Here is a 15,994-nt window from a genome sequence, read left to right as displayed (position 1 = left end):
GGTTGTTGTTTTTTCAGACTGTTGTGTTTTCAGGCCGTTGTGTTTTCAGGCCGTTGTGTTTTCAGGCTGTTGTGTTTTCAGGCCGTTGTGTTTTCAGGCTGTTGTGTTTTCAGGCTGTTGTGTTTTCAGGCCAGTCTGTTTTCAGGTTGTTGTGTTTTCAGACTGTTGTGTTTTCAGGTTGTTGTGTTTTCAGGCCGTTGTGTTTTCAGGCTGTTGTGTTTTCAGGCTGTTGTGTTTCCAGACTGTTGTGTTTTCAGGCCGGTGTGTTTTCAGACTGTTGTGTTTTCAGGTTGTTGTGTTTTCAGGCTGTTGTGTTTTCAGGCCGTTGTGTTTTCAGGCCGTTGTGTTTTCAGGCTGTTGTGTTTTCAGGCTGTTGTGTTTTCAGACTGTTGTGTTTTCAGACTGTTGTGTTTTCAGGCTGTTGTGTTTTCAGACTGTTGTGTTTTCAGGTTGTTGTGTTTTCAGGCTGTTGTGTATTCAGGCTGTTGTGTTTTCAGGCTGTTGTGTTTTCAGGCCAGTCTGTTTTCAGGTTGTTGTGTTTTCAGACTGTTGTGTTTTCAGGCCGTTGTGTTTTCAGGCTGTTGTGTTTTCAGGCCAGTCTGTTTTCAGGTTGTTGTTTTTTCAGACTGTTGTGTTTTCAGGCCGTTGTGTTTTCAGGCTGTTGTGTTTTCAGGCTGTTGTGTTTTCAGGCCGTTGTGTTTTCAGGCTGTTGTGTTTTCAGGCTGTTGTGTTTTCAGGCCAGTCTGTTTTCAGGTTGTTGTGTTTTCAGACTGTTGTGTTTTCAGGTTGTTGTGTTTTCAGGCCGTTGTGTTTTCAGGCTGTTGTGTTTTCAGGCTGTTGTGTTTCCAGACTGTTGTGTTTTCAGGCCGGTGTGTTTTCAGACTGTTGTGTTTTCAGGTTGTTGTGTTTTCAGGCTGTTGTGTTTTCAGGCCGTTGTGTTTTCAGGTTGTTGTGTTTTCAGGCTGTTGTGTTTTCAGGCTGTTGTGTTTTCAGACTGTTGTGTTTTCAGACTGTTGTGTTTTCAGGCTGTTGTGTTTTCAGACTGTTGTGTTTTCAGGTTGTTGTGTTTTCAGGCTGTTGTGTATTCAGGCTGTTGTGTTTTCAGGCCAGTCTGTTTTCAGGTTGTTGTGTTTTCAGGCCGTTGTGTTTTCAGGCTGTTGTGTTTTCAGACTGTTGTGTTTTCAGGTTGTTGTGTTTTCAGGCCGTTGTGTTTTCAGACTGTTGTGTTTTCAGGCCGTTGTGTTTTCAGGCCGTTGTGTTTTCAGGCTGTTGTGTTTTCAGGCCGTTGTGTTTTCAGGCTGTTGTGTTTTCAGGCCAGTCTGTTTTCAGGTTGTTGTGTTTTCAGACTGTTGTGTTTTCAGGTTGTTGTGTTTTCAGGCCGTTGTGTTTTCAGGCTGTTGTGTTTTCAGGCGGTTGTGTTTTCAGGCCGTTGTGTTTTCAGGCTGTGGTGTTTTCAGGCTGTTGTGTTTTAAGACTGTTGTGTTTTCAGGCCGGTGTGTTTTCAGACTGTTGTGTTTTCAGGTTGTTGTGTTTTCAGGCTGTTGTGTTTTCAGGTTGTTGTGTTTTCAGGCCGGTGTGTTTTCAGGCTGTTGTGTTTTCAGGCTGTTGTGTATTCAGGCTGTTGTGTTTTCAGGCTGTTGTGTTTTCAGGCGGTTGTGTTTTCAGGTGGTTGTGTTTTCAGGCTGTTGTGTTTTCAGGCTGTTGTGTTTTCAGGCTGTTGTGTATTCAGGCTGTTGTGTTTTCAGGCTGTTGTGTTTTCAGGCTGTTGTGTATTCAGGCTGTTGTGTTTTCAGGCTGTTGTGTTTTCAGGCGGTTGTGTTTTCAGGTGGTTGTGTTTTCAGGCTGTTGTGTATTCAGGCTGTTGTGTTTTCAGGCTGTTGTGTTTTCAGGCTGTTGTGTATTCAGGCTGTTGTGTTTTCAGGCTGTTGTGTTTTCAGGCGGTTGTGTTTTCAGGTGGTTGTGTTTTCAGGCTGTTGTGTTTTCAGGCTGTTGTGTTTTCAGGCTGTTGTGTATTCAGGCTGTTGTGTTTTCAGGCTGTTGTGTTTTCAGGCTGGTGTGTTTTCAGGCTGTTGTGTTTTCAGGTGGTTGTGTTTTCAGGCTGTTGTGTTTTCAGGCTGTTGTGTTTTCAGGCTGTTGTGTTTTCAGGCTGGTGTGTTTTCAGGCTGGTGTGTTTTCAGGCTGGTGTGTTTCCAGGCTGCCCTTTTACATAGTTCTTTCCCCTCCCGCTTTTATTTTCATACAATCAACATTTCAAACAGATCAAATGTGCACGGACACATTTGTTCCGGTATCAAATTGGACTGGTGTGAAATTTGCATTAAAAACACTGATTGAAGCTTAAGTTGCCTGTTTGAAACCGGCCCGTCTGATGCAGCTCATTGTTTTCAAAAGCTAAATCTTCCTTTTATTATGTATGAGTCGTTGATTTGTTCTGTTCTCTTCAGTAACTAAAAAGAACATTGCCTGTCTGCTCCAGTTTGCAGTTTCAAACAAGTGTTTTGAACATGTTACAGACTGAACAAATTGAGAAAGGCATTTTCTGCTGTTTATTCAGACAAACTTCTGGGTTTAAACGAGCCTACAGGCAGCACTTCTATTCAGTACCATCTGAAAGACGTTTTACAAAACCGCTTGTGAGAATAACGGCTTATTTCCATTTACGTTGTGCTCATTACTTTGTTGCCCGGGTTTCTTTTACCTTTGCATCGGTCGTCGCTACGATTTTCTCTTTGATCCATCGCACAGTGGAAATGAGCTCACCATTTTACAATCCACACGTCTGTAATGTGACATCTACAAATCTTATAAGATGAAAATAAAATAAATGCACAGTGCTGGGCTTCAGACTAACTTTTATTTTCTGGAGCAAACCAACTTTTTCATTTGGTCGCACAGACTCGAGGCACAATATCAAAATTCCCCATTCTAATGAATTATAACAAGAACAGTTTTAAACACGTTCAAAAGCACTAATAATGGATCTTAATAATGACTAAAATAATGTTAACACTTTTTTAAATTGAGTTTTTCATATTAATAATAGAGTGGAATAAGGTGCGTTTGCCTTAGCTTTCTGTTAGCTTTACGTTAGCTCTCTGTTAGCTTTATGTTAGCTCTCTGTTAGCTTTATGTTAGCTCTCTGTTAGCTTTATGTTAGCTCTCTGTTAGCTTTACGTTTGCTCTATAATACAAGGTACTTCTGGCCGCGAGGAGATCAGAGTGAGCTCAGGAACATAAACCACTAAACTCTTTCTTCTCCTGTCTCCTCCTCCCGAGTCACTTCGCTCTCGCTTCTCTCAAGCTCGTGCTTCTCTCTGACCTGCGCTCATGAGCTCGCCGCTCGGCTGCGACATAAGGCAACATAAAAGTGAAAATAGATACTTCTGTGGGGAATAAACTGTTGGAAAGTGCGTACTGGCAGAAAATAATAGAAGGTTTATTCATGTTGGGTCATGTGGCTTCTGTTGCTGTCTGTATTTCACTTATCCCTCGGACAAACAGGGAGAGCGGGACACTTGCCTGGACAAAACATTTAGCCTAAACTACCAGCTGACTTCTTCAATAATAGTAGAAGCTTGTGTGCGTGTGTGTGTCTGTGTGTTTAACTGCCTCAGAGAAGTGCTCTGCACACGCTGTTTATAACGTTGTTTGTAGCACTCCTCATAAAGTGTATTAAACTGTTTTTTTCTTTTTTTGCTCGCACAGATGCTACCACTTATTTATTTTACTCTCACAGTCTCTAAAAAATAGTCGCATATGCGAGCATTTTGGTCGCAGTCTAGAGCCCTGCACAGTGTGCACCAGCCATAATACTAAAAACATGTCAGACTCTGAAGGAAAAAGTATTACTAAACTATCACAACTCTCTCTCTTTACTGTAAACTGGAATAACAGGGATTAGCTTCTGAAACCACATGGTACAACCACATCTTTAGCCATTAAGAAGTCGGTTATTCTGCCTAGAACGCTCACTAATCGTTAGTATTGGTGGTTTGTTTACAGGTCTAACATAATGTACAATAATTTGTCTTTTGTCAACTGAAAAACAGTGTGCATGTAGGTTTTTAGGTTATTTTGAGCATTTCTGTCTTGGTTTTTGTTTCCTTTGGCCACAGGCTTGAGCTCTGGGTAAAACAGGCTGAAGAGGAGTGGGGAAGGAGAGACGTGCGAAGAATTGTCGAACTCTAGTGTTTGGTGTTTCAATTTAAAAGGAGATGCAAGATCAGTCAATCAAGGACGCCGCTGTTTGTTTGCCGTCTATTCAAACAAACATGTGGGTTCAGGAGAGCCTTACAGACCGTACTCAGGGCAAATGACTCTCGTCAGTATGTAAATAGACAGATCAGCCGTGATGTTGTTCAAACAGAGGAAGACTTGGTTTGTGGCAGTTCTTTTGTGCGACACTCTAGTACTACTGTGAGTACTTCATTAACCTGAGCAAAGGGAAGAGGACGGTCTGGATAAATATTCGATCAGACGTTACATGCTCATGTCTTGTGATTTAAAAAAAACTGGGCATGGACATCTTCTTTTAAAACTCCTTAAAATCTGTGATATTATGAAAAAAATAGATTTATTGCCAGTTTGAATCAAATTGAATGTTTTTTATTAAGTTATTGCATAACTTTTGATGCCCCACAGAAACCCTGGCAAAGGCAAAACTAATGACCCAGAGAAGAAGAAAAAGAACTTTATCTAAATAAAGGTTGAATAAATAACGTTGATGCAGTGTGTACGTAGTTCTATTTATAGGCAGCAGCATTAATTGTAAATTAACTTTATCAGAAACACATTAGTACGCAGCTTGCTGTAAATTAATAAGACTATTTGTAATATCAGCATTTCAGCATTTGAATAAGCAGGATATATGTCATTTATTATTGTTATATTTACATGTTTCCTGGAATTAGTTAAAGGTGCACTATTCAACTTTTTATGTAAAAAAAAGTTGATATTAGTGTTTGACCTTTCAGTGACCCAGTGGTTGTATGGGTTAGCTTAGCACTTTTACTTCCATACCAGTGGCCCCTTTGATGCTTCAGGATCTATTTTATATCAGGTGTTTTCAGGTTTCTGGTAGGCTTTTGGAATGGAATGTATACGTAGCCATGGATACTAGGGATGCACCGATACCACTTTTTCTAAAACCGATACGAGTACAAGTACTTTGATTTAAGTACTTGCCGATACCGAATACCGATACGAGTACAAGGCATTTTCTTCAACATTCTTACTTTTTTCACAGCAGATTGGTTTGTAATTAGTAGATTTACTCATTTACATTTCCTTAAAGGAATAGGCCACCGTTTTTATATACTAAGATATGTTCTTACCTCACTTTAGTCGAGTTAATATATCCCCGTCTGGTCATTGTCCGCGCGCTCTGTCACGCAAACGGAGCACATACGCAGCCTCTCCCATATGTGACATAGCTCCGAAAAAGCTCACGATAGAAGCTACCAAGCTCTTCCACGTGTTCCCTATTTAAATAAAGTTACGTGAAGTGTTTTCATGCGAAGTATATTTACACAGAAATGTAACGTGTCGATTTTATAAGCAAATAAAAAGGGGGACTATATTGTGAGGCGTAATGATACGAGGAGCACAGCGTCCGCGCAGTAACTCCTAAAGACTTCCCCCGCTCACTTCCGTCAATAACCTTTAGGAGTTACTGCGCGGACGTTTTACTCCTCGTATCATTACGCCTCACAATATAGTCCCCCTTTTTATTTGCTTATAAAATCGACACGTTACATTTCTGTGTAAATATACTTCGCATGAAAACACTTCAGGTAACTTTATTTAAATAGGGAACACGTGGAAGAGCTTGGTAGCTTCTATCGTGAGCTTTTTCGGAGCTATGTCACATATGGGAGAGGCTGCGTATGTGCTCCGTTTGCGTGACAGAGCGCGCAGACAATGACCAGACGGGGATATATTAACTCGACTAAAGTGAGGTAAGAACATATCTTAGTATATAAAAACGGTGGCCTATTCCTTTAAGTAAAGTAGGCTACACATGTAAGAGCGGTTATATTAGAATTGTGCTGAAGCCATTTATTTATTTATTTATTTTATTTTAATTCAATATTTTTTTTTATTTTTATTGCACTGTCCATCATAGACAGAAAAGCCCATGTCCAAAAGCTCCCCAATGCCAGTGCTTTATTCATTTATGTATTTTTATTTAACAATGGTATTAAGATGGTTACATAAATGGTCTCTTTTCGTCTTTACTTCAGCTCCGTGTGGATTTTCTCGTGGATTTTGTAGCAACTTAGCGAGTAGCTACAGCGTTTTCACTGTTTTGCTGCAGCTCATATTTGCTCAATATAAACATGCTGTATCTCTTTAATTTGGATTTTCGGAGGACTTTTTAGTCGCTGGGTTAGTTTTTCAGATGAATAAACCCATGGGCATACAACGGCGTCAGAATGGCCAAAACTGCTAGCCGCGAGTTAGCAACGTTAGCCTGTCTGCAGCACTAACAACATTTAGCTCTGGTTAAATCCAGCACAGACTCTGATTTAGAGAGCGCAGTCTGTAATAAAGTCAGCTCTATGTGGATTATTGTATTTCCACTAAACAATTCTCCAGTTTGTTGCTATTTTCTTTCCTCAGTATGAGTACAAGCATGTGGTATCGGCCCGACACCCGAAACTGGTATCGGTGCATCCCTAATGGATACGGTTCAATCAGCAGTGAAAACCTGAAAAACAATTGATCCTGGAGCGTCCTACAGGCCATCGGGATAAGAAAAGGCGCTATGCTAACCAGCCAAGCATCCGCTGGGTCACAGAAATGTCAAATACGGATTAATATCAAAATTTTTTTTTTTTTTTAAACATAATTAACTTTTTATATCAAACATTATTATACGGATTATTTAATTTGAGATTTAATATTCACAAATATATGATTCAGAATGTTGGGTTCCATCAGAAACCAGCTTGTGTAGCTACAGAGCTGGAGATTCTGTGTGTGTGTAAGAATCCTCCCAAATGTAGCGTTCATAGAAAATGCAACATGGCCGCGGTATCTCGATTGAAGCAGATTTATAGAAGTTGCTAGAGAACAAAAGTTTATCTAACAGTGAGGATTGGAACAGAGAGAGAAGTGCTCGATAAGTCGGTCTCTTTGTTTGGCGTTCGACAATCACACATGATAATGGCTTGTGCTCGTGTTGCACTTGATGAGTTGCTCGAAGCGCTGGAGAGTGGACACATTTAGTGCTGCCAATCAGTGCCAAGCCTCTGACCACCTCCAGTTATTTCAGGCCTGAGCTTGTTGTAAGGCAGGGGTAGGCAACGTCAGGCCCAGGGGCCAAATCCAGCACAGAACCTCTGGCCCCTAAAATGATTTGGAGAAATATTATTATGCAAATAAGAGATCAAATACCTGTTAAAGTAGTCAAAGAATGCAAGAAAAAGTGTCAGTATTTTAAAAAATGTCCCGCTTGGTCAAATATAAAGTTAAACAGTGATTCTCTACTGGTGGGTCGGGACCAAAAAGTGGGTCACGGAACCAATTTTCAGTGGGTCGCGAGTCTATAAGGAACTTTAAGTCAATATTTTCCATCTGAAACTGCATGGAAACACTAACTGTGTCTGATTAAGTGAATGTTATTGGGTTTTTTTGATCATAATTTCTGTCTTAATGAGAAATCTACTGCTTGTTCAACAAAAACTTGTATGGAAAGCTTGTTGGTAATGGTGGGTCCCAAAGCCCTGCCACCTGAGAACCACTGATGTAAAACATTGGCATTTGCAGAAAATAGTTCTTTACTTTAGGCTACAATGTTGAGGTTCGGCCCTTGGGTGTTTGGGGAATGATGAAAATCGGCCTCCACAATGCAAACTTGCCGACCCCTGCTTTAAGGCATGGTTTTAACCTTTGGAACAGTGGAAAGAGGCTTTATCACCTCGGCGACTGTCCACCCTATTTTTAGTACTTTAGAGTGTCTCAGATAATCACACGCCTGTACTGTGCGTCAGTGTGAGATCGACACAACATTTTCTGACGTCTGTAACATGGACACAGATTCTCAACAACAAACCGAAGGGACTGTGATCTCTCTGCTCTCTGAAGCTCAGCACTACATGATTTTCTTGCCAGACTTTGCTGCATTTCTCAGTCTTGGTGATTCTTCCCGAGACAGAGTGTCGTGTCTTGTAGTGTGGGGGGGGGGGGGTCACAACTGGACTGATCTGAATCGTGTAAAGTGGGCGGCCGAACGACGAGACAAAATCTTTTGCAGAAAATCATGTTTGATGTTTAAGCCCAATTTTGGACGCACAGGAGAAGTGTCCCAAAAGTGACACAGAAAATACACACAGAAAAACACCTCCCTTTTCATTTCTCTGTCATAACAGCGGCACAAACAGGCCCACACAGATCACAGATCACCAAAAGTTCACAAGAACCTCCTTTTCCTGCTACATTTCAACCACAGACAGAGTTTAGCGGCACTTACTGAGTTTGGAGTCAGACTCTATTCCACTACTACTCCGCTGTGTCCTCCGTCCCGGGACTGATGTCCACCTCCTTACGTCCCGCTTCTTCGTGTCGCCGACTTTTAGTACCATTTGAGAGAAAACTGTAAACGAGTTCAGGAATCGAACCTGCAGCACTGAAATGTGCTTGTGCTGACCGTGATCACGTGACACTGTTGACCATTCCAGACACATATGTTTCCCACGCTCACAAACAGAAGCCTGTCTTTGCTGATCTGGGGTCAGTTTTACTCCTCGCACAGGAGAGAGGAGGTGCACTGTTTGACAGACTGGTGTAGTGAGTCGCCTTTTACGATGTTCAGTCATTTTGTTGTGAACCCAATGTTGTTTTATAATCGCACTAAATCCAGTCGTGTGGATCCTCCATTCTTCACAAAATCTTTTAAGATTAAAGGCTCATTCATACTTCTCAAGGCCAAGAGCTGTAAGAACAAAATGCCATCCATCCATTTTCTTCCACTTTATCCGGGGCATCAGTCTCAACAAAGATGCCCAGACTTCCCGATCCAGGCACACCTCCTCCAGCTGTTCTGGGGGGACCCCGAGGCGACACCAGGTCACAGAGACATAGTCCCACCAGCGTGTCCTGGGCCTTCCACGAGGCCTTGTCCCAATAGGACATGCCTGGAACACCTCCCGAGGGAGGCGACCAGGAGGCATCCGGAACAGATGCCCTAGGCACCTCAGCTGGATCCTTTCGGCGTGAAGGAGCAGCGGGGGGAACGCATTCCCCCAATTAAATTTTTTTCAGGGTAAAGGATCCAGGAAATATTTCGGAGGATCCTGCAAAAAATGTATCTGATATAATGGTGTCTAATGAGAGTGTTCCGGCAAATATTTTGGCCTGTTCCCCCAATCCATCACATCAGACCAAAAGTGTTCCTGAAAATATTAATTACACATTAAGCACTGAGAGTAACTGCTAGACTAATGTATTGGTCCAGCATGTAATGATAATGTAATGTTAAATAGAATGTATAAAATGTTAAGCAGTACCTATTATTATTTCCAAGCTGTAAATTCTCCCTCTTCAATACAACGCAGTAATACAAAGTATCTGAGCTCAGTCTCACCGTCTCGCTCTTGTTCTCTCATAAACCCACAGCAAACAACCCAATCCGCACCAAAAAGGTTTCTCCCGTCATTTCAAATCCCGTATCCACTTCTGCCGCTCCGCCTGTGTCACCGCCGCTCTTTTCTCTCCGATTCTCAAGTTGAAACCAAGCCCGCGTTTTCTCTCTTTTTCACGTTTCATTGTGCTTTCTGTTTTAAAGGAGAACAAAATGGCCGACGGTCATGAATGGAGCGCCGCCACCTGTGAAGACAAATTTCTGGCCCATTGTTCTGTATTCAGGTCCACCGCGTGCGCCGCTAAATTGCCGACATTGACTCGAGAGCCCATTTTCTGGCACATCATGACTCCGCTTTGTGTTTTTGCACCAAGACAATGATTTAAAAGAAAGAGTTGCTGCAGAATAGGGGAGGGGAATGTTAAAATGGCTCTGAAAGCCTCTGCTTTCAGAGGCAAAAGGCCTCTGAAAGCAGAGGCCTTTTGCGGGTCGACATTGCCGTGTAATGAAGTCTGAGTGTGTGTTTGGACTGTAAATCATGATATGTGGACATTTTAGCACATCTATTGATCTATTGATCGTCTATGGCAGGGGTAGGCAACGTCAGGACCGAGGGCCAAATCCGGCCCTCCGGCATAGAAGCTCTGGCCCTCAGAATTTTTTGAATGATTTTGAAGATGATATTATTACACAACTCAGAGGTCAAATGCCTGTTTGAATACTGTAAAAATGTGTAAAATACTGTCATATAAAACACCCAATAAGGCAAATCAGCATCAGCACATGCGCGGTAATGTTCCGGTCCAAGTTCACACCAACCCACGGTGTCAACAAAGCCCATTAAAACCATCATAATAATAATAATAATAATGCATTTTATTTCCTAGGCGCCTTTCTAAACACTCAAGGTCGCCTCACATCCACAAGTATAATTAAAAACACTTAAAATACAATGTTCAAAACAGCTTGAATAATCATAATCATAGTAGAACAACTGGCTATTAAGTGACTATTACGTTGCTTAAAGAGGCTAGATAAAAGTTTGTGATTTTATGCTCACTACTGCCATCTCAGGCCTTACGCGTAACTGCAGGTTCTATATTAAGCTCGTACATGACGGCACTTCGAAGTGACGCCTTTCTGAGTGACAGTGCAGGATTTTAGAGGCAGTTGTGGTGAACAGGTCTGGGCTCATTCTACACATTAGGACATGGCTGGAACATGTGGGGGGAGGAAAATGCATAATTTTAACATTTTTAAACCTTTACGCCGATATGCAGGTTCACATTCATTCTCCAGTGCAGTGCGACTGTCCACGTGGGCTTAATCAGTCTATGGAAGAGTTGCTCCATTCACGAGTGCAATAAAGGAAGCTCACAGCGTTGTATATGGAGCCACAATACGCACTCATCACATTTCCTACTGTAAGAAAAGATCCAGGCAGCTCAACTTTTTAACAGCAGTGAGCAATTGATGTCTTACTCAGAATTTTTAACCACTTATCAGTTTTTTTCCGATGCAATCCCTGCTGGAGTTATCACGCTGTATAGTATAGTGTAAGTGCATATTTGCATTTACAAGCATCTGTTTCTCTCCCCAATGCACCAAATTCTCAAAGAGGAAAACTATGTTTTACACATCACAAAAATTGTAATAAGAATATCCGTGCTTTATTCCAGAAAGAGCTTGTATCTACTCCCCATATTTTATCATATTGGACCCAATTTGTAGGTAATAATTCATGGAAAAATGTATGGACACTTCCCAACAAATTTCTGATAACAAAGTAAAAGAGGTTTCGTACAAAATCATCCATAAATATCATCCATAAATATTATCATAAAAGGGACATTGTTGTGAACTGCTCTTTTTGTGGAGATCATCCAGAGACAATACAACATTTTTTTGGACATGTTCTAACCCCAAGAAATTCTGGATGGACTTCTGCAGTTTTGGGAAGCACAACTTTACACATTTTTATAATGATTTAGCATTAGCAAGTTTGACATACAGCGAACTAATAATGCTATTTGTAACCAATACGTCTATTCACTTAATACAACAACTGTTTTCTATTTATTTATTGGTTTAGCAAAGGGCCACGACTTCATTTTCTCTTCCCAGTAACACAGTGTCCCCATTTCTTACAAAATTATTTGAAAGCATTGATTTTCAATGCTCAAAATATAAAATTTCTGTGTCACACTCGGTCAAGTTTACAGTTTGGGATACGATCTGGGTAGGCCTGACCTTTAACCTGGACCAGCATGCTTTGCGCTCTGTAAGATGCCGAATCCGCTTATTAGGTCATGTACAGGGCTGGGTTCCGTTCAATATCTGAACGATGCTTTATCCGATATCTGTACGAAAATATGTGTTGTCTAGAACCAGAAAACAGAACAATAATGGGTGGAAGATCTGCACATTTGACAATAAAAATATTTTCAAAAAATTGTCAAAAAGTAAGTTTGGTCATGTTCTACTTGCTACTCGTATAACTCACGGTCCTTGTAAGGCAAACAATAAATAAATAATAATAATAATAATAATAATAATAATATTGGTCCTTTTTAAAGGTTTGTGCAGGCTCTCCGTCGTCCAGGGCCTTTAGCCATAAATGACTGCAGAGATCCAACATAATCATTCTGGAAATGTCTGCATCAGGGTTGCCAGGTTTCGGCAGCTAAACCTGCCCAAAAATATCTGAAAAACTGCCCAAAACCCGTGGACATACGGTGCGGCTGGAATTGTCCATGTTTTTATGCTGGTGTAATGAGCTCATGTGCTCCTGCGATAATGAGAAACCGCCCCTTTCTCCAAAACAGCTCTCGGAGCTTTGGATTTGAGATTGTGTCGAAGTAGTGATTTTGATCAATGAATAAGACACGAGTGGCCCATTTTACGGTGAAAACAGGATGGACAGTTTTTTCCACCCACGGCAAGGCTGTCCATAACAGATCTCCTTCCTCCTTGCTTGGCCACGCCTCCTCGTCTGACACGTTGTGGCAGAGATTCACCACGACGACGCTCGGGGCCGCCATTGCTGTGGTACCTCCATATAGAGCAGGGGAGTCGAAGTCGAAATGGAGCCCCCACAGCGGGTCGGGGGTGCATATATTGTAAAGAACTGTGGCCTCATAAATAATGGCTTACACTTACTGTGCTTCATCAGCCTGAGTCACAAAGTGCTACATGACGCCATTATTCATTCACTCCACACTCGATGGCAGTAAGTTACTAATAATATGCTGTTTATGTCCTGATCTCTTATTATGTCAGTGCCCTCTGCTGGACACGTGTGGAATTCTGGGAACTGGTTATTTTTCGTAAAAAATCCATAACTCTGCACAGGAATGCACCTCAAAGGGCCACATTGGGCCTTGACACATGTGATATAGAGGCTGTTTTACAGAAATCTCGTATGCCAATGAGGGCCGGACTGTTAGCATTAGAACTGCACGACCGAACTACATGTCACACAAGGGCGGAGTCTACAGTGAAGATCCCGCCCTTTTGCCCTTTGTAGGAACATGCTCCGTCAGAGCTGGGGAGGAGGAGTCTGTAAATCCACCACGAGCGTGGTCATTGTGGAAAACAGGGAGGAGTGAGGAATGACGGTCTATTAATAATATGTCTATGGTTCCCCTCCTGGAACCGCCACCTTAACGTGGTGGAGGGGTTTGAGCGGCCGAATGATCCTGGAGCTCTGTTGTCGGGGGCTTCGTGCCCCTGGTAGGGTCTCCCAGGGCAAACAGGTCCCATAGGTGACAGGTCAGACAAAGAGCACTTCAGAAGCCCCTTATGAGAGACCAACAGGCCCGGTTAGAATCGTGAGGCCGACCTTCTGTGGACCCACCACCTGCAGGAGGAGCCATAAGGAGCTGGTGCAATGTGACGAGGGCAGCGCCAACAGCTGCCCCCATGACCCGGAAATGGAAAAAGTGCCTCCCCCTACATGTTCCAACAATGTCCTAATGTGTAGAATGAGCCCAGACCTGTTCACGATGCACGAGCTTAATATAGAAGGTGCAGTTACACGTATGACCTGAGGTGGCAGTAGTGAGTATAAAATGGCGAAATTGCATCCAGCCCCTTTAAACAGTTTGAAATCCAACATGTTTGAAGCTTGCTCTCCAACAGCTCCCCAGTCCCGCTGTTCGCCCCTTCTAGATCCTCAAGCCTATTCTCTTTTCTCTTCTTTACCTTCACAATTTCAAATCCAGGCCGCGTACTCGTCTCACTACCATCTCGTATAATGAACACTGTGTAAAACATCTTTTTTCTTGTTTTTTTCCCCCTCCCCATAGGTGACCGAGACGCGGACGGGCCCTCTCGGATGCAGTAACTATGACAACCTGGATTCTGTCAGCTCCGTTTTGGTCCAGAGCCCGGAGAACAAGATTCATTTGCAAGGTTGGCCATCCATAATTGAACCCGCACCAATTTCTGATGGAATTGTCAACAGCTACATTTCTCTGGCGAGGCTCACCGCCGCGGCGTGAGGATGTCGACACAAATTAAGCTTCAATCACTCTTTTTTTTTTCTCCTTTCATTTTCACTTATTTATATATCCTGCGCTGGCTGCTTGTAGAGCACTAAAGTGAGTGAGACCAATTGAGGAGAACACCTTTCAGCATAAAACTTTGAAGCCATTCTGAGCATATGGTGTGTGATGGGGACAGTAAAGTTTTCTTTTCTTTTAAGTGTCAAACAGCACAGTTATAACAGGGGAGTCATTGTAATAACAGGATGGACATAGTATGATATGGGAGAACGGGGGAATGAACATTTACGACCCCTTTTTAAATAATGTCAAATACTAACCATGGTTTCTGGATATTTAAAGTCTTTATACAAACACTAAAAGTTCATTTTAATTATAACATCAACTTCATTGTGATAAAGACCAACACGATTGTTCTAAAACAGGGGTGTCAGATTAATTTTGGGTCGTGGTCCGAAATACAGTGACCACAGCAGGTCACGGGCCATATTTAAAATTGGAAATACTACTGAGAAAACATTTTTCAATAAGCGAATAATAATAATAATGTGCACTGTGATTTTAAAATAGTCCTGATTTGGTCCAAAGCCTGACAGGACAGAAAAATAATAACAACAGCTTACACTTGTATTTACAAGTATTTGTCGTCATTATTCATTCACTCCACACTCGGGGCAGACGAACCCTTTGCTCAGTGGCCATGATGTGTTGTTTATATCCTGACACGTGTGGAATTCTTCAGTAAGTAAAGTATATTTACAAAGCTCTTTTCACAGATAAAATCACAAAGTGCTGTACAAAGTGCTGAAAAACAAACAATATACAAATGTATATACATCATACATATACATTATATACATGTAAAATTAAAGTAACACTAGTGAAAACCCAGCAACCAAAACCTTTCAGGACAATAATTATAATAAGCATGTTTTCAGATCTTTTTCTTTATTTTTTTCCTTTGTGTCATTGTTTATGTTGCGATCATACAACTGACATGTCAGAGATGACAGTATTTTTTTTTTTTTGTACATCTAGTGAATAAAATAAATAAAAATGAAATATAAAAATAAAATAAATAAATAAAAGGAAGGTAACACTTTATTTTACACTATCTTGATGCATTGAACCACACTAAATTTAGTATAATGTAATCTGCTCTGTACCCACGTGTAATAACTTGTACCTACACCTTGTACATAAACAAAGAGTAATGCGTATTTGCACTATGGAGGTACATAGGTACACATTATTACACATTGTTACAGAGTACATTACATTGTATTAAATGTGGCAGGTACAATGCATCAAGGGTCGTGTAAAATAAAGTGTTACCAAAAGGAAATATACACGTATACATACACACGTACATACATATACATACATAGACATATATACATATACATACATACATACATACATATACACATACACATGTACATACATAGACATATATACATACATCGACATATACACATACATACATACATACACATACACATACGTACAGACATACAGACATGTTTACATACAGACAGACAAATAGCCATTTTACTGCATCTCATGCCACAGAAATTACATCTATGCTTCATAATTATACAGGTCCAAGTCCATGCTTGGTTTTGGTTTATTCAAAAACCAAGCAATTTGGTTAGCATATGCTAATGCCTTATAATTTCATTTTCATGCAAGTTTTCTACAGCCTCAAGCCATTTATCTAAACTAGATTGTTTTTTTATTTGTTTAATAGAAGTAAGTCTCAACACCCAGAAGATATGATTATTTTCTTCTTTTTTTTTAAACCTTTCCGCTGTATACCAAGCATGGCGTGTAGTTGTTCGAAATTATTATTTTGACCACAGATTTGCTTCATTCATTCCAACACATTAACCCAGTATGGATTTTT

General features: G+C 41.2%; 1 protein-coding gene across 1 annotated transcript in view; it reads left to right on the top strand.

Moving 5' to 3' along the window:
• LOC306964221 (BMP/retinoic acid-inducible neural-specific protein 3-like) overlaps window positions 1-15,994 on the top strand; it is a 250,323-nt gene that overhangs the window by 175,231 nt on the left and 59,098 nt on the right. The window contains exon 5 of the mRNA XM_079558190.1: window positions 13,891-13,996. Within this exon, the coding sequence (XP_079414316.1) occupies window positions 13,891-13,996 (106 nt within the window). The remainder of the gene's footprint in view (window positions 1-13,890; window positions 13,997-15,994) is intronic.

Source organism: Gobius niger, assembly GCF_951799975.1.
Source record: "Gobius niger genome assembly, chromosome: 6".
Lineage (NCBI taxonomy): Eukaryota > Metazoa > Chordata > Actinopteri > Gobiiformes > Gobiidae > Gobius > Gobius niger.
Note: the sequence above shows the minus strand (reverse complement) of the source record. Positions and strands in the feature narration are given on the sequence as shown.